The 25,162-nt window shown below is 44.7% G+C and overlaps 1 protein-coding gene across 5 annotated transcripts in view; it reads left to right on the top strand.

Annotated features, from left to right (window-relative positions):
* Positions 1-22,400, top strand: part of Mfsd11 (major facilitator superfamily domain containing 11) — a 26,199-nt gene extending 3,799 nt beyond the window's left edge. For 3 of the 5 annotated variants that reach the window (XM_010618468.3, XM_010618469.3, XM_019206682.1), the window contains exons 3-13: positions 372-479; positions 1,053-1,132; positions 1,255-1,351; positions 2,395-2,453; positions 3,135-3,279; positions 6,589-6,629; positions 12,382-12,447; positions 15,285-15,410; positions 20,033-20,207; positions 20,897-21,032; positions 21,909-22,400. In XM_010618468.3, coding sequence (XP_010616770.1) covers positions 372-479; positions 1,053-1,132; positions 1,255-1,351; positions 2,395-2,453; positions 3,135-3,279; positions 6,589-6,629; positions 12,382-12,447; positions 15,285-15,410; positions 20,033-20,207; positions 20,897-21,032; positions 21,909-22,073 — 1,198 coding nt within the window. In that variant the 3' untranslated portion in view covers positions 22,074-22,400. The remainder of the gene's footprint in view (positions 1-371; positions 480-1,052; positions 1,133-1,254; positions 1,352-2,394; positions 2,454-3,134; positions 3,280-6,588; positions 6,630-12,381; positions 12,448-15,284; positions 15,411-20,032; positions 20,208-20,896; positions 21,033-21,908) is intronic. The other 2 variants (XM_033767275.1, XM_033767276.1) reach the window with 2 other exon arrangements.
* The last annotated feature ends 2,762 nt before the right edge of the window (positions 22,401-25,162 follow it).

The following is a 25,162-nucleotide window of genomic DNA, read 5'->3' on the forward strand; positions in this document are numbered from 1 at the left end:
CCCCGGCGTTTCCCCCTGCCCCCTCTTTTTTTCTTTTTTTTTTTTTTGGCCATACTGGTATTGAACCCAGGGTTTCTCACATTCCAGGCAAATGCTGTACCACTGAGCCTAAACCGCCAGCCCTATATTTATATTTTATTTGTAGAACCTTGTTGGGTTCTACAAGTGAGCTGTTGAGCCGAACAGGGTGGTGTACACCTATAACCCCAGCACTTGCAAGACTGAGGCAGGATTGCTGTGAGTTTGAGGACACCCTAGGCTAAATAACAAGACCCTATGTCCAAAAAACAAAAACACAAAAAGTGAGCTTTTGAGACAGTGCTTAACTAAGAGTTTTATCCCCTTTTCCCTTTTGTGTATTATTTGTGCAGCATGGCAATTATTTATGGAGTGTTCTCTGCTTCAAATTTGATTACGCCATCTGTGGTTGCCATTGTGGGCCCTCAGCTCTCTATGTTTGCCAGTGGTTTATTTTACAGGTGAGTAGCACACTCTTACTCCGCTTGCTAAGTTAGAACACTTCCAGCATCTTTGAAGAGCATAGAAAACTTGAACAGAACTTGTAGACTTGGGCTGGACAGAATAGAGGGTGGCATTTGAAGGATTGGCTCTCTGCTTATTGCTCAGGGATACCAGATCGTTCTAAGTGATGGGATGCATGTGTATCTGCTTCGGTTTTACTATAATCAATAGCATCTGAAGATCTCTTTCCATGGGGGTTGGAAAGATCTCTCCATGAAATAATCTTACCTTCTAGCAAGTTGATTAATGGAGATTCAAATGAAGTAACGAAATGCTTCTGAGTGCTAGAGCTGCCCTGTGTAATGTACTAAGCTGTTGGCAGATGCTACTGCAAACCTGTATGGTTTTGACAAAGTTGAAATAGTAGGTCAAGAAACAAGCAAGTCATGTTTGTCCCTTTTTTCAAAGCCAAGGAAGTCATTTACAGGTTGGATTTTTGAGGAGAGCCCTCAGAACTGACTCTAGAAGGATACTTGGAATTCTATTTCAGGCATCCTTTGACCGTAATACATTGACCTGTTATATTTTAGCATGTACATTGCCGTTTTTATCCAGCCCTTCACCTGGTCTTTCTACACGGCGTCTGTTTTCCTTGGAATTGCAGCTGCCGGTGAGCATTTTGATTTCTACCTACCTATTTTCTTGTGCGAGGCCAAGGGGGATCATGTATGGGCTCAGTATGGAAAGCCAAGTGACTTCATTCCCTTGATTGACTTCTGGTTTGAATTTTAGTGCTTTGGACAGCACAAGGAAACTGCCTGACAATAAATTCAGATGAGCACACTATTGGGAGAAACAGTGGAATTTTCTGGGCACTCTTACAATCTAGGTAATAATCCTTTGGAACCCAGTCTTTCTGTTTCATCTTGTCGGTCCCATCATTTATGAGGTCTTCCATGTTGTGGGACTTAAGTTCTTTGCTGAATATGAATACAGATTCAGACTTTTTAGAGTTACTTAGAATGCATGAGGCTACCTCATTGGAACATACGATCACTAAACAGTAATATTCGCTTCTATGTTCCATTTAGCGTTTGCTGTATTTCAGGGACTCTTGGATACTACTTAATTTCACATAATCCCCATACAACCTCATGAAGTGAGGAAGTATTCATTCTATGGATGAGCAAACAAAGACTAAAAGGAAAATAACAAGTCCGATTTAAACTGTCATCATCTGGACTTTGGCAACCACATCATTTCCACTGCCTGATGGCTGTTAGCAGATACGTTAACATTTAGAAATGAAACTACACCAATACTGGCTGATACAGCATGTTACATATTCCTGAGAGAAGGGCAAAACCTATTCTGTCCATGACTGTTGGGAAATCTGAAGGCGTTATCTTGGGATACTGTCTAGAATTTTCCCTTGAACAGGTCTTGGCATAAATAAGTTTCATCTTCAGGAGCTGTAGAGTAAGAAATAGGAGTGTAAGTGAATGATTCCTTCCCCGGGAGAGTATGCAACATAAAGTTTCTGTTTAGATGCAGATAATGATTTAGTTTAGAATTTTTCATAGATTTCTTTGAAAGATTTCTTTTTAAGTAGCATAAACTTGTTTCCAAGGACTCACTCCCAGTGTTCCACTGAGTCACATGTTTCAAAGTGAGTCAAGTCCTGCACAGGCAGGCGGCTCTGGATCAGGTTCCTGTCACATGGATGGGGTCTGAACTCTATCTGGGTCAGTTACTTTCTCAGAAAGGGTGCGGTCGAGACTTTCGAATGACCTAGGGCAGGTAGATGGTTTAAAAATTGAACCTCCCTCTCCCTCTCTCTCTCTCTTAACAAACAGTAGGAGTAATTGTTTTTGTACTGTAAGTATTATAATCATTTCCCCACACCCTCTCTCCCCGCTTTTCTCCCCTCAGCTTGTTCTTCGGAAATCTCTACATATATTTTGCCTGGCAAGGGAAAACCCAAATATCAGGTTTGTTTTTTTCCGTTGTTTTATTTAGATACATTCAAAGCATGCCCACAGTGTCACAGAAATGTTAGTGCTTTGTTCAAGCATTGTCCTGATGAATTTCGGTTCCTCAGGCTCTCCTAGATGTTTGCTTTTGGGAAACTTTCTCCTGGGTTTATGGACTCAGGTGTGGATTATAGATTCGGAATCTCGAAATCTGACAGAAGAACATGCTGTGTGTGGTTGTCCTTCGTGAATCATCAGTAGACAGCTGAGTGCTCAATTCTTTTGTCCTTATGGTTCTTGATTAAAAGAATGTGATGGGATTCTTGCGCTGTTGTTTGTTGGTTTGTTTTTGGCTCGTTAGTAACTCTCTGACAGATAGGTGGAAGTGGCCTACTTATCTTCTCTAAATTTTTACTGTTGCATTAAAATAAAAATTTAATGAGGAAGGTTTTACCACTCAGAAACAACCTTCAACATAATAATAACTCAGGCCAGGCACACACCAGTAATCCAGGTACCACCAGGTGGTACACACCAGTAATCCCAACACTCTGGAGGCTGAGGCAAGAGCATCACCATGAGTTCCAGGCTCCATAGTGAGACTCTGTCTAAAAAAGAAAAAAAAAAAAAAAGTAATGACAATAGTTATTATTCAGGAATTGTCTGGTTGATGCTATCTACTTTCTTCTTTTTATCTAGAGAGTGACCGAAGAACAGTGTTTATTGCCCTAACAGTGATTAGCCTTGTGGGGACAGTTCTGTTTTTTCTCATTCGGAAACCAGATCCTGAAAATGTCCTTGGAGAAGATGAATCGTCTGATGACCAGGACCTGGAAGTCAGCGAGTAAGAAGTGGGAAGACATTCCTTTTCCCGTTCAAAGATTTTGAGTAAATCTAGTCTAGAGAGGACCCAGTTTGCTTGTTCTAACTGATAGCCAGTCCTGTCTGACAGTTACCACAGACAGACAGGAGGGAAAAGTATTCAAGCAGAGAAGAAAGGAAGATGTCGGGGGAGTTGTGAAGGAAGAAGAAGGAGAAGGTTGCCTGAGAAAGGGAGGGAGTGAGAGGTTTCCAAGGACTTAGGTTTGTTGCCAGCATTGCCCGTGACGCGTGTGACCCTGGGCAGTGGCGGTGACCCCTTCCTGTATCCAGGCCTCCAGTGTGTTCCCGGTGTCAGGGTGCAGGAATATAAAGTGAAATAGAAAACAGTCTTTGCCTTCACTTCCTGTTGCTGTGATCCAGCTGTAAATCTCTTGGGTTCCTGTGACATGTGGCAGGGCCACCAGCGCTTGTCCCCACCAGGCTGTTGGCATACAGTAGCCGGCTCTTGCACTAATCAGTCCCGGTAGCTTTCCCCGCAGTGGTCTAAGTAGGGAGACAGGCATGGAGAGGTGCCCCTGAGTACTGTAAATTAAATTACCTGGGCATGTTTCCATGGTGACCCTTCCAAACAGCACAGGTGGTTTCTCTGCTATCATCTAGATTTGGGAAGGAAAAGAGAAATTAACCTTTCCACTCTCATTTTGCTTTGTGAATTGATAATCAGGAAGATTGTCTTGCAGCTTTTTCCTGTTGTTAGAACTCATGCATTAAACCTTCTGTGTTGCCTTTTCCATCCAAAGAAGGCCCAGATGCTCATTATCAAATCACTGTGTTCACTAAGTTTGCACTAAGTTTCTTTAAAGCAAAGGAGAAGGGGATACTTGGGTGTATGTGTGTGTTTGCACACGTGTGTGATACAGTAGAGGTGCGTACGGTCATGCACTGCTTCACATCCCAGGCAGTGACTGACTGCATGTGTGACCGGGGTCGCATAAGACTCCGCCACCCAGTGAGGACCGAGGCGCAGTTTGTGTCAGCACTCTGATGTCTGCATTTGCCTAAGGATGCATTTCCCAGAATGCTGTCCTGTTGTTCAGTGACAGTAAGTGTGGATATTGGAGAGAAGAGAATTGTGTACCTGTGATAGGTACAGTCCTTAGGAAGACTGCTCAGCCCATCGAGCAGTCTCGCAAACACGGAGCCTCTGTGTCTCCGTTCTCCAAGTAGCGCCCATTGTGTGGCAGCTCTTTTAAACCTGAGGGTCAGAGCTGTGCCCAAGACAAGCCATCCTGTTCTCTTGGGACTTGGCTTCAGAATGGTGGCAGACAGTACGCATGCAAGGAAACACCACAGTAAGCCTGGGGAGACCGCGGAGGAGGGGAAGGCCAGAGCTGGGTGCTGCGGGGGAGCGGAGAGCCATGGGTGGTCGGCGCTGGACCAGGCAGCGGAAGGGGCAGTGGAGCAGGTGGTTCTGCAGAAACAGGCCTGGAGCTTGCAGTTTAATCGTGGTCTTAGTGGAAGCCATTGAGGGTATAAGTAGGAACTAACAGTGGGAGATCCCACAGAAGATGACGTGAAGGTGGAAAGAGCAGCTCGACATCTGTCCTTTATCTCAGGTTCTTTTTTGTTGTTGGTTTTTTGAGACAGGGGCTCGCTTTATAGTTCAGGTTGGCCTTGAAGTCAGTGTGCTGTAGCCTGGACTGGCCTTGAACTCATGGCAATCCTCCTGCCTTAGTCTCCCAAATTTAGGATTGCAGGCGTGCGCCACCATGGCTACTTAAATCATCTGTATCTCTGTCAAAAGGTCTTTTGTTTTTTTAAAAAGTAATCATTTAACTCTCTGAGAAGCAGGATGTGGTGTCACATGCCTGTAATCCCAGCACTGTGAGAGCCTGAGGCAGGAGGATTGCAACTTCAAGCCCACATTGGACAACTTGGCTGCTTGGCAAGACCCTGTCTCAAAAAAATAAAGAAAGTCTGGGATGCAGCTCAGTGTGAAGGCCCTGGTTTCAATCCCCAGTGCCATAAAAATCAGTCAGTCGATAATAAAGATCTAAGAAAACTAGACTTGGCTGATAGGGTAAAAAAATATAATCTTTTAAAAACTATCTAGGCTGGGTGTGGTGGCACACACTTGTAATCCCAGCACTCAGGAGGCTGAGGCAGGAGAATCACCTCAAGTTTGAGGCCAGCCTGGCCTACATTGCGAGTTTAATTACATAGTGAGACACTGTCTCAACCCCCCCAAAAAAACCCCAAAATATTTTCTCACTGTAATGTTACTATCGCTTATACTTAAATTTAAAAAGATTATACTTGAACTGATTATATTTAATTGTAGATGATATTTATTCTCACCTAAATCCTGCAGGTAAGTGGTAGAGTCCTTATTTTACAACTGAATGTGGTGGTGCACGCCTGTAATTCTAACACTGTGATGGGAGGCAGAGGCAGGAGGATTTTAAATTGGTGCCCAGCCCAGGCAGCTTGGTGATTTAGTAAGATTCTGTCTCAAAAAGAAGGCTAGGATGTAGCTTCATGCAGTGGTCCTGGGTTCAATCTCCAGTACCACAAAACAAACAAACAAACGAGAAAGTAGAACTTAGACGAAGACACTTGCTGCCTTAGTTACTTTTCTCTTTGCTGAGTCAAAATATCTGACATCCAAAATTAAGGGAGGAAAGGTTGTTTTGGCTCAGTTTGTAGAGTTTCAGCCTGTAGTCAGCTGGCTCCAAGGCAGGGTGGCATAGCACACAGGCATCCCAGAGAAGAAACAGTTCCTCGTGGGCAGAAGGTAGCAAAGCCAGCAAAGGACGACCACAGCTCTTTCTGTCCCTTATATCTCATCTGGGCGACTTGGGGCAGGCAGCACTCACACCCTTAATCCTAGTATTGCACCGTGAATCAATCCCAGCTCACACACTCTGGATCCAGCCATCTCTGGAAAGGCCCCACCTGTGACTCCTTGAGGCTTTGGGGGACCTTAGGCACAGCCATCACCCTTGCCTAAAATGTTACAACTATGTAGTAAGTGACAAAGCCCGGGTGTGGACCCCAAAGTCCATATTTTCAACCAAGAGGTAATTGTTTTCAGCTGTACTGCCCAGAGGATGGTTATTTTCTTTCTTTTGTTTGTGGGTGGCACTTTAAACAGTCTGTCAAGCAAGGACCCGGGCCTCGAAGGGTCCCTGTCACTGGACACGCTTGCCTAGCCGGAGAGCACAGAGCTGTTCCAGACTGCAGTGAAGAGGGGGTGGACATTTCATAGCTGGGTAGTATTTTTCTCTTTTTAATTTTCAGAGGGAAAATGTATTTTCTTCTGTCTTCCCAGGTCTGCCCAGAACAATATGACAAAGGCAGTGGATGCATTTAGTAAGTATTCTCTGTGTCTGAAATGCGACCGCTGTTCAAGAACCTTCAGCCTTTGCGTTTCCCCTTCCCCTGGTAACTGGAGTGACGGGCCCCAGTGTTTCCATTTTGCCAGGTACGCTGGTCCCTCCATTACTGTCTCTGTGACCTGGGGGTGGAAAAGGGGCTGACAGAGCTGCTGTCCTGAGCAGGTGTGGAGATTAGGGGCCAAGGTATCGGGGTCTCTTGGGTGGGGAGCACTCGGGGAGCTTGGGGGGTCGGGCAGGCTGATGGCCACTTGGCCCCAGGGACCCAGAGACGAGTAGGAAGAGGAGTGCTCATCCAGTGCGGGTTCTTCATGGCCGCTGACTCTCCTCAACTCTCAATGTAATGTAGTTTACTTTCCGTAATGCTCACAACTCTGTGAGTATTCCGTAATATGAGCTATTATTCTTAACTCCATTTTAGAGAAGAGAAAACTAAGGTTTAGAGAGGTGAAATAACTTCCCCAAGGTCATCCAGCTAGTGGTAGGTGCTGAGCCGGGCTTGGAGGCCACGCTGACTGCCAGGTAGAGCAGATGTGCAGAATGGTTCCTTCTGACTCCTGCTTCTGCCCACGGCCCTCTCACCCAGGCAGTGACTCCACAGGGAGCGTGATGGCCACTGCGTGGTGGCGACAGAGCTCCCAGCACCCTTAAGTATTTATGATTTGTTTACGGAAAGCCTTGGGCTAGTGCAAAGTCCCTGATCTAATCTGCTGTGGCCCAGCTCAGAGGACACTGACATTGTCGCTCAGGAGTCCCTGTAGGCCTTTTTAGAAAGGACCTGTGAGTCTCGGTGTCTGAACCCTCCATACAAAGTGGTCACGTCATCCCAGCTGTTTTATCAGACTCTTTTTGTTTATTTGTTTGTTTTTTGGAGACAAGGTCTCACTATGTAGCCCAGGCTGGTCTCGAACTCACAGCTATCCTCCTGCCTCAGCCTCCCGAATGCTGGGATTTCAGGCATGCGCCACTCACACCCGGCTATCAGACTCTTATTTTATGCGTGTTTTGTATTTCATAATTATAAATCAGGCTATTGTTTTTATTCAATGGGATATAGCCTGATTCCCCAGCAAGATGGGAGGTCACTACCACTCACAGTCTGGCTTTTAGCTCTGCATGTATAGGATCTTTTTTTTTTGGTACGGGGATCAAACTTGCCACCTTGTACTCATGAGGCAGGCAGCAGAATCCCTGAGCTAAATCCCTGGCCCTTTGAGTCTAAGATCTTGTATAATCCCACCACTCCAGACTGAGGCAGGAGGATCACTGTGAGTTCAAGACCAGCCTGAACTGCATACATAGGAATACCCTGTCTCAAAAAAACAAAGAAAAAACCCCCAAAAATAGAAGAGCCATTATCCTCAGAGGATTCAGAAGGGAAATGACTCAAGTTAAATTCTAAAGAAATTTCAGTTTAATAGTTGATGCAGTTATTTAGTGAGCCCTTTCGTAGCTATTCCTTTCTTTTTTCTTTCTTTTTTTATTAAGCTATGCCTTTCTTGTTCTCAAGGGCCTAGAAAGCCCATTGGCTTCCTTGGTGTGCTTGGAGTTAGGGAAGAGAGCGTACGTGACTTCCAATTTCCAGGGGTCCCCAGGAAAGTGAGGCATGGTGCAGCCTCTCTGCTCCCAAATACAGCACCCCCTGGTGGGCTGTGGTGAGCTGGCCGACCGAGGATTTTCTTCCTAGACTTTGCCCCAACTCTGCCTATAAAATGCAGCATAGGCTTCTTCTGGTTGTAGATCTCGTCAGTCACTTGCTAGGCTGCTCCGGGAGAGGAGGGTGAGCTGGCAGGTTGGAACAGAGAAAAAGAAGAGGGCAACAGCCGAAGAAGGTGTGCACATGCAGGGTTAGTGGGGTTTAGCGGGTTAGGTAACAGGGTGGGTGCAGCGTGAGCTGTGAGGTAGCCTGAGAGCCGAGGAGTAGGGGAGGAAAAGAGAAGGCCAAGGCCTTGTATAGCTGGTCTGTGGCCAGGGTTTCACTTTTCATTTATTAATCAGTCCTGACCATCTCCCTGATGGTGCTGTGAAGTTGTAGACTGCTTTCATATGCTTATTGGCTGTTTGTGTCTGTCTTCTTGGGAGAAATGCCTGCTCATGTTGATTGCCCTTTTTTTTTCTTTTTTTGCTGGTCGTGATAGTTTACTGGAGATTGAGCCCAGGGCCTTTGCACTGAACTACATTCCTAGCCCTTTTTATTTTGATCCTTTGCCATTTTTTTGTTTTGTTCTGTTTTATTTTGTTTTTCCAGTACTGGGGATTGAACTCAGGACCTTGTGCTTGCCAGACAGGTGTGGTGTCACTGAGCCACCTCCCCAGCCCACTTTTGAGGCAGGGTCTTGCTGTATAGCTCCGGCTGGCCTTGAACTCATGGCGCTCCTCCTGCCTAGGCCTTCTGCGTGTTGGATTACAGGTGTGCGCCACCATGCCCGGCTTCTTGGCTTTTCTAAGTTGGGTTCGCTTTTATTATTTTGAGAGTCCAAATCATACACACACACACACACACACACTCATAAGTACTTTTTCTTCTATTCATTTCTTGATGGTCTCTTTTAAAACAAAAGTTTTAAGTTTCCCATCCAGCTTAACTGAGGCATAGTTCACAAATAAAAAATTATGTGTATTTGTGGCATACAACAGGATGTTTTCATGAAAGTGTGTACTGTGAAATGGTTGTCACCATCGAGCTAATTAATATAACTGTCACCTCACGTAATTGCCTTTTTTTGTATGTGATGAGAGCATGGGAGAGCTACTCGCGTAGCAAAGTTGGAGCAGCGTGCAGTGGAGGATTGTCATTAACTGTAACCACCAAGCTGTCCCTAAGCTGCGGTCTTACCGCCCTGCCCAGTGGAACTTTGTGCTCGCTGATCAGTAATCCTCAGTCTTCGGCTCTGCAGTTGTCGCTCTCTCTGCTTTTGGCTCTGCTCCTCTGGATCCCGGCTGTGAGCAGGGTGGTGCAGTATTTGTCCCTTCCACATCTGGCTTATTTCACGCAGTATAGTAACCTCCAGGTCAACCGTGCCGTCCCAAGTAGGAGGATTTCCTTATTGTTTTTAAGACCGAATAATATTCCTCTGTGTGTGTTTGTCTTGTTTTCTGTTTTTCTGTCAAAGGACTCTTAGTTGTTTCTGTCTGCTGACTGTTGGGAATGACACTGCAGTGGACCGGGTAACAGATATTTCTTCAAGAAGTGAGATCCCTGGTTTGTGTGATAGTTTGTTTTTAAGTTTTTTGAGGAACTGGCATATTTTCCATAAAGAGTACACTAATTTACGTCTCACCCACAGTGTACTAGGGTTCCCCTTTCCTTCATCCTTTCCAACACTTGGTATCTTTTCCCCTTTTGATACTATCCATGCTAACATATGCAAAGTGATATTGCGGTTCTGGATAAAAGTTTTTAATTCTGATGGAGTCTGATTTATCTACTTTTCTTTTGCTGTGTGTGCTTTCGGTGTCCAGTGACGTTCTAGTTGTTCTGTTTAGGTCTGTAATCCATTGTGAGTTAATTTTTGTGTTTGGTGTGTGAGGCAGGCTCCAGTTTTGTTCTTCGGCATGTGGGTCCACAGTTATCTCAGAACCATTTCCTTTGAAGTCTGTTCTTTCCCCACTGGACGGTGCTGTTGCCCTTGTTGAAAATCAGTTGTTCATGAATACAAGGGTTTATTTCTAGGTGTGTTTGTGTGGTGGACCCTTGACTTACAAACTCAATTCATTCCCGAGGGCTGGTTGTAACACAAGTTGGTCAGTTGAAGGCTTGGGCTCCTGTACAGCCTTCGAAGTCTCTCTCCTATATACAGGCCAATCTGAGTGCCCTTAGAGAGATAACTGGCCCAGGATTTCTCGGTTAACCCCACACAGGAAAGGATGTTGTAATGTTCCTTCCAGAACAATTCAAGGGTTAAATCTGTATCTGAGACCATCTGGAAGCACAAGTGGCTGGGATTTGGGTAATAGCACCAGACTGTTCATAAGTTAGAACTAAAATTCCATTCGTAACCCAAGTTGTTTGTATGTCAGGCCCGTGGTAACTTGAGGGTCCAACGTATCTGTTTCTGTACTGGAATCATGCTGATCACTGTGTGTTTAGATAGTGTGAGTCCTCTACATTTGTTCTTTTTTTATTTTTTATTCCCCACCCCCACTCCACCCCTGGTACTAGGGACTAAACTGAGGACCTTGCACTTAAGAAGCAGGCACAGTGCCACTGAGCTATATCCTTGGCCCTACATCTGTTCTTTTCCAAGATTGTTTTGGCTGTTCTGGGTCCCTTGAAGTTACATATGAATTACAGGATCAGTTAAACAATTTTTGCAAATAGATTTTATGTTGGTGGGCTTTAATAGACTTCATTGTTTTTAAGAAATGTTTTAGGTTTACAGCAAAATTCAACAGAAAGTAGAGTTCCCATATTCCCCTTGTCCCTACACTTGGGGACACAGCTCCCCTGCTTGTCACTGTCCCCCCTCAGTGGTACCTGTTACACTGGATAAATCTGTAGGGGTGCAGTGTTATCACCCAAAGGTCATGGTTTACATTAGGGTTCATTCTTGGTGTTGTACATTCTATGCATCTGGACAAATGTGTGATTCTGTGTATCAGCTATTAGAGTATCATGCTAGGTAATGTGTTAGAATTTTGTCTTGTTAGCTAAACCTTCTAGTTATTTTAAAAAAGAATATGTTTTGCTAATGTAATTTTTATAAATTAAAAATGTTTTGGGCCGGGGATTTAGCTCAGTGGTCCCGCTGCCTGCCTCGCAAGCGCAAGGTCCTAAGTTCAATCCCCGGTACCCCCCCAAAATTAAAATGTTTTAAAAACTGTATTGTTTGTGTATTTTCTCCTGAATACCTGGAAGGGATCAGTGAAAATTTCTTACTGCATTTATTCTCACTGTATTTCAGTGAGATTAGAGAAAAAAAATGTCCTCTTTTACCTGTGGAGAGCGTAGGACCTCTTCAGGACAGTGTTGGCAAGGCCAGTGGTTGAAAAAGATCTAAGTCTGGGTCCACGCTTAGTTTAGTAATGTAGGTGAGCGGTCCTTAGGTTATAAGAGGTGAGCAGCTTCAAATGTGGGGTTTTTATAAATGCATTCTCGGTTGCACATTTCCACACGGTCGCACATGCGCTGCAGTGATTGGAAGCAGGTATGAGGCACTTGAGGTTTTGTTTTTGGTACCGGGGATTGACCTCAGGTCCTTGTGCCTGTAAAGCAGGCGGCTGAAACCACTGCGCTAAATCCCTGGCCCTGGGCCCTGAGGTTTTGTCTCGGTCTCCCCGAGTCCTGGGAAATGCCAGCTTTCCCTGCTGACTCTCACCTTGAGCCCGGCCACAGGGCTGCCCCATGATGGTTCCTGGGGGAGCTCGGCCCTTGGCTGCCGTTGACTCGCTTCGCAGTGCAGCTTTCATCACAGCCGTGGAAGTCCTTGGTGGTTTTGTTCGATTCTGTTTTTGCCCTCCTTTCACACTGTTTTTGTTATAAGAGCTATGAAGTATTTTGAGAAAAATGCAACTCCGGAATATATTTAAGCTCTTGGAATAAACATTTCATTTTTAGGCAGATTTAGTTCAGACCTTAATCATTTTAATATGAATATTGAACTTCTGTCCCAAAGTATTTGATTACTGGCGTTATTGTCAAGGGATGGTTTGGTTGAAGCAATGTATTAGAACATTGATTAGTTAAGCTCTAGTTAAGCAGTCCTACCTTTTTTTTTTTTCCTTCGCAGAAAGGTCTCTTAAGCTCTGTGTCACCAAGGAGATGCTCCTTCTTAGTATCACAACTGCTTATACAGGTAAGGGTATTGTCAGTGTGCTTCCCTGCTGTTGCTTAATGACGGTAAGAGGTACAAGCAGTAGCCATGTCATTATTTCTTGAGCTTCTGTGCTTTGACCGCTCTAAGCTGTGGCATCACGTGGTGTCTCCTGAGGTTGCTTTTCAAGGGCACCTGGAGCTGGGGCTTCTGAGGCAGTTTCATTCATATGTCTGCTACCTTGACAGGGTTGGCAGAAAGCCTGGGTCTGTCTGTCTGTCTGTGTCTCTCCTTGTAGTCTCAGAGCCCTCCCAGCCGCAGGATCTCATGACCAGGCAGGAGAGTCAGAATTCTCAGTTAGTGGCTAAAGGCACCAAAAAAGGTCAACAGGAAAAACTGCCAGACCTCCCTAAATGTCCAGCCTGGGTCCAGCCCAAGATCATTCCTGCTGCATTCTGTTGGTGACAGTAAACCACAGGGCCAGCCCAAGTCCAGGGTGGGAGAATTCTGCAGGAGGGCAGGACCACCAGTGATCAGGGTTCTTGTGATCTGAAGGTGACAGGAAATCACCAGACAAAGCCCTGGAACTTTATATGCACTTTAGTCTTCACTTCTAATGAAATCGAAGCAGGTGAGAACAGGGTGGGAGAACAGGTGAGGAGCTCTGAGGCCCTAGGAATGATAAGAAATCCACTTCCTTTTAAAAAGTGCTGTGCTGATTGCTGTTCTCTGAGTGCCTCACCTTTTTAGAAGAAAAAGAAACATTAAAGCATTCCCGCCAATTCGAACCACCGGTGATACAGTCATGACCATCTCATTGGGCAGCTTGTGCCACTGGTGGTAAAAACAGATCTAATCACTTTCATTGGTCTCTTTACTAAGAAAATTAATTTAAAAGTCTATAAATGGGCTGAATCTAGTTAGTTGCATACATTTGAATAATTACTGCCCAAATATAAATATTAATACTGTTCAGAACAACTGAAAATGATTATAATAGTCAACAAATTCATTGCATTAAATTAAAAGAAATTAATTTATATTGCTGAATTTCTTTTAAACATTTTATACATAAAGGTGGCTGATTTGTGCAGTGTGCAAAACATAATATGTTTGTCCTTTTTTTTTTTGCAGCCATTGCAAAACCCAGTTTTTCAGGTAGTCATGCATGTACCACCAGGGATCAAGCTGGTGGGATGATTAAATTCAAATCACAGCTGGCCGGCAGCAAGGCACAGGAATTATAGCCCTGTCATGAATGTGCCAGACATCTGTAAGATTCACAGTTAAGGTTTTGTAGCATTAAGAGATTAAAAAAGTCTTCTATTGATTCATCCTAAATTTTTAATCTTAATTTTAGGAATTTTCTTTTCCCAGAAAAAACTTTTTTCATTAAAACATGATCTATCTTCAGCAACAGTGGCTAGTGTGTTTTGGCTTCCCAGTGCGGTAAGAATGCAATCATTGCAGGAATAGGGATGCCCCTATTCCCGTGTTCACCGCCATAAATTTATGTTAGCTACATCCTCTGCCCATCCCCTGCCTCCAGAAGAGTGACAAATTTTAACATAAGGGTGTCTTTATTGGGGATTTATGTTTTAATCAAAATATATGTTAGCTGCTCTCTGTGGTGTCCTAGTTTGAGCTGCTATAACAAGTTGCCATAGACCAGGTATTTGACACTACATGTGTACTTGTTATGCTTCTGGAGACAGGACTTCTGAGCCTGGAGAGGTGGCGTGGTCAGTTTCTTGTGAGGGCCTCTTCCTGGTTTATAGACAGCAGTTTTCTCCCTGTGTGCTCACAATGCAGGCAGAAAGGGGACGGGAAGTCACCTTGCTGGTGTCTGTGTTCAGGTGAGGGCACTGACCCCATTGTGAGGGCCCCACCCTCCTGATCTGATTACCTCCTGAAAGCCCCGAGAGCCACTGAGACAGTGAGATCTGTACAAACCAAGCTTGTGCTCTTGCAACGAGGAGTGCAGTCACGGACTGAAAGGAGCAATTTAGAAGAGTGTTTGTTGGAAATCAGGAGAAGAAAAAAAAAAGACCCCTGCTTCCTCCAGGAAGGGAATCTGAAAAGTGGAAATTTCCTGTTGGTCTTGGGGTCTAGAACTTTTTATGAATAAGAGGAGCACAGGAATCGCTCAGTTGTTTAGTGGCCACCTGTCACAGGTGGCTCTGAGAGCTTAAAATGGCCGACTGGAGCACAGGCGCTGTAACCCACTTGCTCATCATGGAGGGTTTAAAGGAAACTGGGATTTTAAAGAACAAAGTGTTATTTTATATTTTAAGTTTCTCAAAATTCAGGAGCTTAATATGGAGGGGCTGCATTCCATGTGGCCTGAGGAAGTTCATTCTTGGTCCAGAGACCTTCATTATTACTCTTCTTTTCATTCTTATCAGCAGAGCATTTCCCCAGCTAGCTGTCTGTTTGTAAGCTAGTTTTTATGCCATCATGTTTGTAGTATTATGGTTTTTGGTTTTGGTTTTGATTTACTGAGACAAGGTGTTGCTTTCTGATCCAGACTGGGCTCAAACTCGGAGCTGCGTCTGTCTCTAGGGTTGACCTTGAGCTCATCATTTTTCCTAGGCTTCCTGGAATTTGTAGCAGTCCTCCTGCCTCAGCCTTCTCGGAGCTGGGATTGTAGGCATATGCTGCAGTTTTGGAGGCAGCCAGGCATTCAGTTTTTACCACGTGGCTAATTCCCTTTCATTAGTTAGATAGTGCAGAATTATTTCTCTATTTAGGAATGATAATTCAGCCTCAATGAATTTTGTTTTATGTATATATACCTCAACTACTGTTAGACGTGAAAAACTAGGAAAAGGAGAATGTGAATGCAAGGTTAAATTAAATCTGACTTTTCTTTTCTAAAGGTCTGGGGTTGACTTTCTTCTTTGGAGTATATGGAACCTGTATTGGTGCCATAAATAAATTTGGAACAGAAGAGAAAAGCCTCATTGGACTTTCTGGCATTTTCATCGGCATTGGAGAAATTCTAGGTTGGTTTTTTAAAAAAGAGCCTTTGAATATTTGTTAGATTGAAAATACAAATTTTAAGTATATTTCTCTGTCCTTGAATTTTTGTTTTTCTTACTTATATTTTATCCAAACAGGAATGTTTTGTTTTTCTCTTATCACTATTCCAAGTAAATTATAAAACATTTGCCAGGTGGAAACCACAAGTAAGTAAACATGGTCTCTTCCAGTTCTTCCTTTTAAAATAGGGAGTGTCTCTGACTTTCCAGTCTTTCCCATTCTCTGACTATAACATCTATTTTGTGTCTAGCATTTCAATCCTGTGCTGATACCAGCTTTCCCGAGTGAATGCCAAACTCCTTTTGAAGGGCAAAACTGCAACAATTCAGTTTGGAGATCTCAGTTGGTTTTATATTTGACTTGCTTCCTAACACAGAATAAGCGCTCTTGTTGGCTCAGCGGAAGAGACTGGTTTTATAGATAGGGAATCCCTGAAAAGGGCAGAAACAGTGAGCAAAAAGTGATCCTCATTTTGGAGTGACTTTCCTTGTAAGGCAGGACAGAGAGATGAACAACAGACAAATAATTTAATGGTTAACTTCAGGTTTCTTTGCAAGGATGTAAGGATTAAAACCGAAGTTCGTCATTGTCATGCTAATTGGAAATTTTGGCTATTGTGTGTTTCTAGGAAGATCTGAAAACAACTTAATTTTGTTTTGGTGACATGGAACTTTAGCACAAGTGACTCCATTTTGACTTTTAGTCGGCTCTCTTGGTGCCCAGAGCATAAGCTTAGTTCCAAACAGTGGCCTCCTGTAATTTTTTAACACTCTGCAAATATAAGGATTCAGTCCAACAGACCACCCTCACATCAGACTGGTTGCAAGACTACCCCACTTCTGCCTCACCCAGCTATGAATTTGAGGGTTCTCATGACCCCTCCCCTTGATGGCTTGATAAATTCCTAAACAGCTTGCATAATTCAGGAAAACGCTGTACTCACTGCTATAGTTTATTTACTCTTTTTTTTTTTTTTTTTTTTTTTTTTTTTGGTACCAGGGATTGAACTCAGGTCCTTGCACTTGCAAGGCAGGCCACTGAACCGCTGAGCTAAATCCCCGGCCCCTTCATTTATTTATTAGCATTGCATTGTAAACATAATTTACAAATATGTGTAAGTCATGAAGTTTATTTCATCGTCAGTATTTGACTCAATCCAGTTTTAAAGCCCTTGCAAATTAACATGGTGTCATAAAGAATCCACTTGTCAAAAACAGGCTTTTGAAAGGAAAGTTTATTCCAGTGAACAGAGAGTAAAATCAGGAGATTCTGGCAGCTAGCTGGGAAAAGCCGAGTTTGTCACATCCGTGTGTGGATGGGCTGACATGGGGAGACAAAGATAGTGCTGAGATGTCATCCCCGAGAGGATGGGCCAACACCAGGGGAGAGAGCTTAGCAACCAGCCGGCAAAGGCAGTAGGCTTATGTAGGTATTGAAGGGGCTAAGGAACCTGGGGTGAAATCTGTATGACTTGGACGCCCAAGGTTGGCCTCCTGGGTGTATAGACAGTCACGGGACTTCTCTGTGCCGCGGGGTGGGGGGGTACATGCTATGTTTTGAGTCTGTTTGCCCTGTTTACCAAGAAGCTGTTGTTTGCCAGAAGCAGCCCGTTTGCTTTGTCCTGTTTGCTGTTGAAGGACTCACTAAAGTCAGGCCTGACACACGGTATTGGAAGAGAACCAGGTGGAAGTACCTGGGTATGTAGTCACTGGTCGGCAGTAATACGGCAACTATGAAGCTATTGTAACATGCAGTCTAAGAATTTTAATAAATATACACTGAAAACCTACCTCCAAGGCCCCACCTTTACACAGCCTCACACAGTTATATAGTCTCTTGTAGTTAAGATATCCCATTTGTTTTAGGGGTAGCAAGTTTCCTCTGCCATCTCCCCAAAGTCAATAAAAAAAAAATTTTTTTTTTAAATGCTGGATCTTACTATGTAGTTCAGGTTGGCCTTGAACTCACTTTGTAGCCCAGGCTGGTCTCAAACTCATGGGAATCCTTCCGCCTCAGCCTCCCAAGTGCTGGGATTACAGGCGTGCGCCACCATGCCTGGCTTTTCCACTGCTATATTTTATTATAAAGGATGCAAATGAATAGCCAGGTGAGTAGGTACAGGGGTGAGTCTGAAAAGCCCCCTCCCAACCCCATGGAGTTAGGTTACACCACTGTCCTGGCACAGAGATGTGCTCACCACTGGAGAAGTTCTGACAACCCCGACGGGCTTGGGGAGATTTTGTTCTGTAGGTGAGCCAGATCAAAGTATTGGCTGGCAGTGGTGATTAAATGAAATTCTTAGCCTCTCTTCCCTCCCCAGGGTGGGTGGGGTAAAGAGCCTGGAAGCTTCAGCCCTCCAAGGGTACCCAGTCTCCTTTCCTCTTAGGGTTAGGGTTAGGGTTTTACCTCGCTGAGCTACATCCCCAGCCCTACAAAGTCTCACGCATTTGCCTGGCTGGGATGGAACTTGGGCCTCAGCCTCACAAGGTCCTGGGGTTATAGGGATGCATCACCAGCTTGTCCAGGGCCAGCCCTTCCCTCTAAGTTTCTCCTTGGCGACCAGCAAGCACTCTCCGGGAGGCCTGTGGAGGCAATGCCCCTGTCCTGTGGCACAGCAGTTTCTCCTGATTTAGCCTCTCTTGGTGATTGTCTCCTGATCTGCTCTTTACACTCATAGCGGCAAAGATGACTTCCCACCCACTGTCGGCCCTTGGTGTTCTCCCACAGGCAGAACCTTCTCCCGCTTTTGTGTACTTAATGTTTGTATGGACTCATGAATTCCTGTTTCTTCCGAATGGTTTACTATCATTGCTGTGCTCAATTATTTTGATGCTCACGTTGGCCCAGCTTCGGTCCGTGGGAACCCTCTCAGAGCAGACTTCTGTATCTTTGTGTTGTGTCCCTGCTACTTGTTTTTTGGAGACCAAATTTCTCTGGGCAGTTCAGGCTGTGCTTGAACTTGCTATGTAGCCCAGGATGACCTCAAACTCAGTGGTTCTCCTGCTTCAGCCTCCTGAGTGCTGCAGTTATAGGTGTTCTCAATACACCCGGCTCCTTCTACTTTGTGAGTGTTTACATCTGACAGATGGCTTTTCCCCAGCTTATGGCATGCCTGTCCTGCCCCAGATATTTGTTTCTCCAAGGGGCCCTAGTTCCTCTCAGTGGGGAATGTGGCACTGGGGATCTCACAGCCATTGAGATGTCTTTGCTTCTTGGCTCCTTTAGTGGACAGGTCTGGGAAATACTCGGACGCATGCATGCACACGCACACACACATGCACGCATTAAAACAATTTCTAATCTTTTTTTCTTTCCTTTTTCAGTGGTGCTAGGACCTCATGGGTGCCAGCATACTTTTTCACTGAGCTACATCCTCAGCCCTTTGAATACTTTAAATTACAAATAGACCTTGGTCCTTAGTTTCCAAGTCCTTCAACTTTTGGTCCTCCTGTCTCAGCCTCCCAGAGTGCTGGGATTATAGGTATGTGCTACCACACCTTTGAGTTTTTTCTCCATTCTGCTAAGATTTTGAGCCCTTGCTCAATTTCATATTTTCTTCATAAGCTGGGAATGGTGATGCACACCTTTCATCCCAGAACTTTGGGAGGCTGAAGCAGGAGGATTGCCACAAGTTCCAGGCCAGCGTGAACTACATAGTAAGACCTATCTCAAAAAATTTTTTTTCTTTATAAAATTAGGGAGCTCTTTTTCTGAACTCTTATGTTGGGAATGTTTCCCCCACTTTGCCATGTCTTTAGCTTTACTTATGGTGCTTTTTCCAGAGTTTTATTTTTTATGGAGTCAAATTTACCAATGTAAATTTTTTTGCTCCTGGGTTTTGAGTTGCAGTTAGAAAGCTATTCTTTACCCTTAGGTTGAAGAAGATTTACCCAATTTTTCCTTACATCTGTGTGCTTTAGCTTTCATATGTAGATCTCTGACTTATTTGGAATTTGTTCACACTTGTCTCTTATTTTTTTCCAAACGTCTTCCTGGTCAGTTTAATTTATAGATTTGCTGGTGTGGATTTCTAGGGCAGAAATCATGTAAGGATTTTAAGTGTAATGGCTTTCTTTTCTTCTGCCTTTTGGGTGGAAAGGTATTCTCTTGTCCCTCACTTTGTTCCAAACTGTCCTGAGTGTGGAAATACCCAAACCTTTCTTTCCACCCTTTCAAGGTTGCACATGACCCTCAGCTTCTCAGTGGCTGCCTCTCCATGAGGTGCTTGGCCCTTTCAGCTATGATTATAGCAAAAACATGATAGCCACAGATAAGTTGTGTCTTTGAAATTTTATTTTATTTCTGTTATAAGGTATAATTCAAAGAGGATCATTTTGGGGGTAAAGAAACTCGAAATGTAAAGAGATTATTGGCTAGAAAGAAATACGAGTAATTTTGATACCTTATTTTTGTTTAATAGTCGGTGTTTAATTGTGATTGTCTACAAGTGCTGAGGTGTTGAATATTGGCAGATATTGGACAATCAATAATATTTATTCCATGACTGTTGGATCATAATTCAACACCAGATATGCTCTATAATATGTTAGTACTTTATTAATGTTTCTACTATCTTAATTTGTAGGTGGAAGCCTTTTTGGCCTGCTGAGCAAGAATAATCGTTTTGGTAGAAATCCTGTTGTGCTGTTGGGTATTCTGGTGCACTTTGTGGCTTTTTATTTAATATTTCTCAACATGCCTGGAGACGCCCCCATTACCCCCGTGGAGGGAACTGACAGCAGCGCTTACATCAGGCCCAGGTAAAGTCACAGCTGCTTTCCCAGTGATTCGATGGGAGGGCAGGTGCTGGATGGCGAGGTCTGGAATGCAGTATGTAATCCTCTCAGTCTGTTATCCTTTCGAGGCCACCTGTCCGGTGTTAATGGAGCCTGAAAGAGTTTAAGTAGGGTCTGTAAGGAATCCCAAGTTCTTTTTTGCAAGAGTTGCTTTTAACCTTTTTTCCCAACTAAATCATCTTCTTGATCAAGGAAGGATTGCAGAAGTATCTGATTCGAATTTTAGATCCCTGCTTTTTATTTTATTTTATTTTTGTTTTTTGAGACAGGTCCCACTGTATAGTTGAGACTGACCTGGACCTCACTATGTAGCCCAAGCTGATCTCAAACTCATGGCAGTCCTCCTGCCTCAGCCTCCTGAGTATGGGGATTATAAGTGTGTGCCACTACACCTGGCCAGTCCTTTTTATTTTTTATTTTGAAGCAGAATCTTGCTAAGTTGCCCAGGCTGGGCTGGAATCTGGGATCCTCCTGTCTCAGCCTCCTAGAATGCTGGGATTACAAGCATGCACCATTGTGCCTGGCTCTATTTATTCTTATTTGATGTGTTTAAACTTGATAAAATGTTTTTGTGGGTAGGTTACTTTTACATTGTAAGTGGCTCTAGCAAATATTAATACTTCTTACACTAAATTAATTTTTATTTTCCTCAGCAAAGAAGTTGCCATTCTCTGCAGTTTTTTGTTGGGGTTGGGAGACAGCTGCTTTAATACCCAGCTGCTTAGCATCCTGGGCTTTCTCTATTCTGAAGACAGTGCTCCAGCCTTTGCCATCTTTAAGTTTGTCCAGGTAACTTCTTCAGATTGTATTGAGAGTTCTTTTCCTTCATGCTTTGCTTTGTTTTCCCTGGTAACTAGTATTATGGTCTTTAAGTAAGAGTTGACAGGTAGTCATGATGGCTCACGCCTATAATCCCAGCACTCTGGGAAGCTGAGGCAAGAAGGTCTCAAGTTCAAGCCCAGCCTGGGCAACTTAGCAAGTGAGGGAGACCCTGTCTCAAAATATAAAAATAAAAAAGGCCTGGGCTGTAACTCATTGTAAAGGTCCTGGGTTCAATTCTTAGTACCCAAAGAAAGAGAGAGATTAAGATTTGCAGGCCTCCTTTAAAAGGGTTTGTGAAGCCAGGCATAGTGTCACATATGTTTAAAACCAACACTTGGGAGGCTGAGGCAGGATCGCTGTGAGTTCAGGGCCAACCTGGGTTACATAGTGAGTTAGGCCAGCCTGAACTACATAGCAAGACCCTGTCTCAAAAAACCAAATAAGAAATAAAAAGGTTTGGGAGAGAACGGGGAAGCAGTAAGCAGTGAGAACACCCTGCCCACTTGGGTGAGGTTTACATTCTGGTCTCCTGCTCATTCTGGAGACTTCTGCGGAGACCATGACCCCCTTCCCTCACTGCATGGCCGAGTGTGTCTCCTGCTCTGGGACTCCTTTCTCACGAGTGCGCTGCACTTCGGGGAGCCCGCTGCTCCCTTGCACATTCCCACTGTCCCGGGGAGCTCTGGGTGTGCTGGGGAGCCCGTGCCTGGGTGGTCGCATCTGAGTTTGGGAAGCAGCCAGTGCTGCCAGCACAGTGGCGTCTGGGCTCCAGGCTCTGAGGTGGTGAGGCCACCTGCGCCCACCTGGCCCTGCGTGCATCTGTGCTGTCTCCTCTGTCTCCAGTCTATCTGCGCGGCCGTGGCGTTTTTCTACAGCAACTACCTGCTCCTTCACTGGCAGCTCCTGGTCATGGTGATATTTGGATTTTTTGGAACGATTTCATTCTTCACTGTGGAGTGGGACGCCGTTGCCATAGTGGCCCGGGGCTCTGATTACCGGAGCATTTGACGCGCGGGGCTGTGGCTTCCGGAGCAGAACAGCCGCTGGCCTGGCCGAGGTGCCTGATGGAGGAAGCCGCCTTGCATCTCCTCAGCCCATTGGTAGAGGTCGGGTGTGGAAAATCAAGGAACTAAGGCTTAAGTCAGCCGGAGTGGGAATTAAAGTTTACGGATACTTAAAACAAGTGCGATAAGGGAAGTCTATTGTGTCAGTCATAACTGTTCAAAGATGATTTTCGGTTGTGTCAAGTTCCCTCGAATCCTGCTCGCGAATGGAAACCCCCACCCCCGAGATCCAGGCCGTGTGACATGGAGAGACTCTTGCTGGGCGCAGATTCTGTTTTACTACATAGTATCGGGAGCATATGCTGCTGCACATGTTATCTGGGAATGACATTCAAATAAACCGGGAGATGCTGAGTTGCAGTCAGAACTTTGGGAAGCTTTCTTCCTCTTTAAATGTTTATTTTCAGTGAGTTTTCTTACCTAGTAGTTCCTAGCAATGAGTGGCCAATTTAGTTGTATCATGAAATAGGGTAAAATTGTCTCGGGTCTTAAAAGATGACTGTAGCATCCATAAATAAACAAAAAGGCACATTTAGAAAAATAAACACACTCCCCAGGGGAGGTCTTCTGAGAGTAATTTTCCTGAAAGGTAGAGAAGAAAAAAAAAAATCCCAGGCCTGTAGTGAGCTGAACTTGTGGGGCAGAGCGTGGTCATGTATACATTTTACAACAGACACTGCTTGATGGTCCTAGGCCTGGGAAGGCAGTGTCACTATTTGGAAAATGTTCACATGCAGATGTTGAGGCAGGCTTGGGAGCACACACCTGTAATCACAGCACACAGGAGGCTGAAGCAGGAGGATCACCATGAGTTCGAGGCCAGCCTGGTCTTCATAGTGAGCTCAAGGCCAGCCTGAACTACCTAGTGAGACCCTGCCTCAAAAAATAAAAACAAACAAACAAAAGACTTGCAAACCTTGAAACCTGGGCTTGGGCCGTTCATACTGAAGGTTCTTTTCCTCTGGGAGTTTTTGTTGGTTGGTTGGCTGGCTTTTTGTTAACTTAGCATAAATCCCTGGGAATCTTTTAAGTTCTGAAGCTACAAATGAGTTCTAATTAATGGTTAGAATAATTTTGAGTCCTAACGCCAGTTAGGGTAGCTCATAAACACAGAAAAACCTGGAAGAGAAGAAGTGTTAGATGATGCGGACGTGGAAAACGGTATGGCAGTTTCTCCCCACGAGTGAGCAGCTCCCTTTCTGGCTACATACTCAAAAGAACTGCGGGTAGTGACTTGCGATGTTTACACACTCGTGTTCAGAGCAGCATTATTCACAATAGCCGAAAAGTGGAAACAACTTCAGTTCTCCGTCAGTGATTGAATGGATACACCAAATTTGCTTTATCCATGTGGTATAGTATTATTCAGCCTGCAAAAGTCAGTGTCGCAAAAAAACTAAAAATAGGATCACCACCTCCAGCAGTTCCACTTCTGGGCATGTCCCCAAAAGAACGAAAGCAGCTGCTTGACTAGGTATGTATATACCCACATTCATGATTCAGAGTAGCCAGCCAGGTGTCCATGGATGGAGGACTGGACAAACAAACAGGATGTATCACGCAGGCATGTTATTCCTCTAAGAGGAAGGAAATTCTGGCACATGCTACAACATGGGTAGACCTTCAGGATATTAGGCAAAACTGTCACAAAAAGTAAATACCATATGACTCCAATTATTTGGGGGATCAAGTGAGATTTATAGAGATAGAAAGCTGAATGATGGGCTGGGACAGATGGAGAAATAAGGAGCCAGTGTTTAATGAGGGTACAGTTTCAGTATTCCACTTTTTTTGTGGGGGGGTATCAGGAATCGAACTCAGGACCTTGTGCTTGGTAGGCAGGCACAGCACCACTGGGCAACATCCACAGCACCATTTCTGTCTCCCAAGTTATGAAGAACGTTGGTGAAACTTGCATAACAAGGTGAATATTAATGCCCTGAAATGTGCTCACCGTGATGGTGAAAATGGTATATTTTATGAGCAGTTTTTCACAATTAAAAAAGAAAACACTAGGGTCAGGGATTTAGCTCTGGTGCTTCTGCCTGCCTCACAAGTGCAAAGTCCCAAGTTTGATCCCTGGTCCAAAACTTTAAAAAATAAAACTCCAAATGCTTTTGTGAACTACATGAGTGCTTGTACCTCAGAACACCCAAGGACCACCCTAGATTTGGAGACTCCCTGGGAAGACTGTCAGGGCTCAGCCTGTAGTGGTGCTCCCCGTTGTCCATTGGGATCCAGACATCCCCCCAAAAGGCCATTGATTTGAAAGCTAGTTGTTAGCTGATGGGATGTAAGGAGCTGATTGGCTCCTGAGGATTCCTAATTTCATTCAGGGGTGAGTTTGTAACTCGGTGGGTTTACTGGGACGGGGAGCCATGCCTTTGGGGTGTATTGGGTTCTGGCCTCTTCCTCTGTGGTTCTTTCCCTCTCTGCTTCTTGGCTGCCAAGCTCTCTGGCCATGATGACCATGGACTGAAACCTCTGAAACTACAGGCTGACGTAAACCTTTCTTCCTTTAAATCGGGCATTTTGTCCCAGTGACGAAAGGCTGACCAACAAGCCACGGCTGAGATCTGTGCCTGACACGGCAGGCATCCACAGCTGGCTTGGAAGGAGCAAGACCCGGGCAGAGTCTGGAGGCCCCGCTCCATCTGGCTCGTACACAGCGCTTTTCCCGCCATGAAAATGCAGCCGCCTGTGTCCCTGCTCCAAAGGCTTTCTCTGAGGTCTGATCCCAGAGGCAGCCTCTGCCTGGCCAGTGACAAAATCCGGGACTCCCAGAGGTAAAGCAAGTGCATTGTTAGCATAAGCCATGTCGTTTGCACCGAGCTATTTCTTTGTTGTTTTGTTAAGACAGGGTCTCCCTTTGTAGTCCAGGCTGACCTCAAACTGCCATCCGCCTTCCTCAGCTTCCTGAGCGCTGCGATTACAGGCACCGGCCACTATGCCTGGCAGGGCTACTCTTAGCAGCTGTTGCCTGGAAACGCGCCTAGCCCATCCACCTGCTGGGCAACCTTGTAGCAGAACTGT

Source organism: Fukomys damarensis, unplaced genomic scaffold (assembly GCF_012274545.1).
Source record: "Fukomys damarensis isolate Sample0158 unplaced genomic scaffold, DMR_v1.0_HiC HiC_scaffold_23, whole genome shotgun sequence".
Classification (NCBI taxonomy): domain Eukaryota; kingdom Metazoa; phylum Chordata; class Mammalia; order Rodentia; family Bathyergidae; genus Fukomys; species Fukomys damarensis.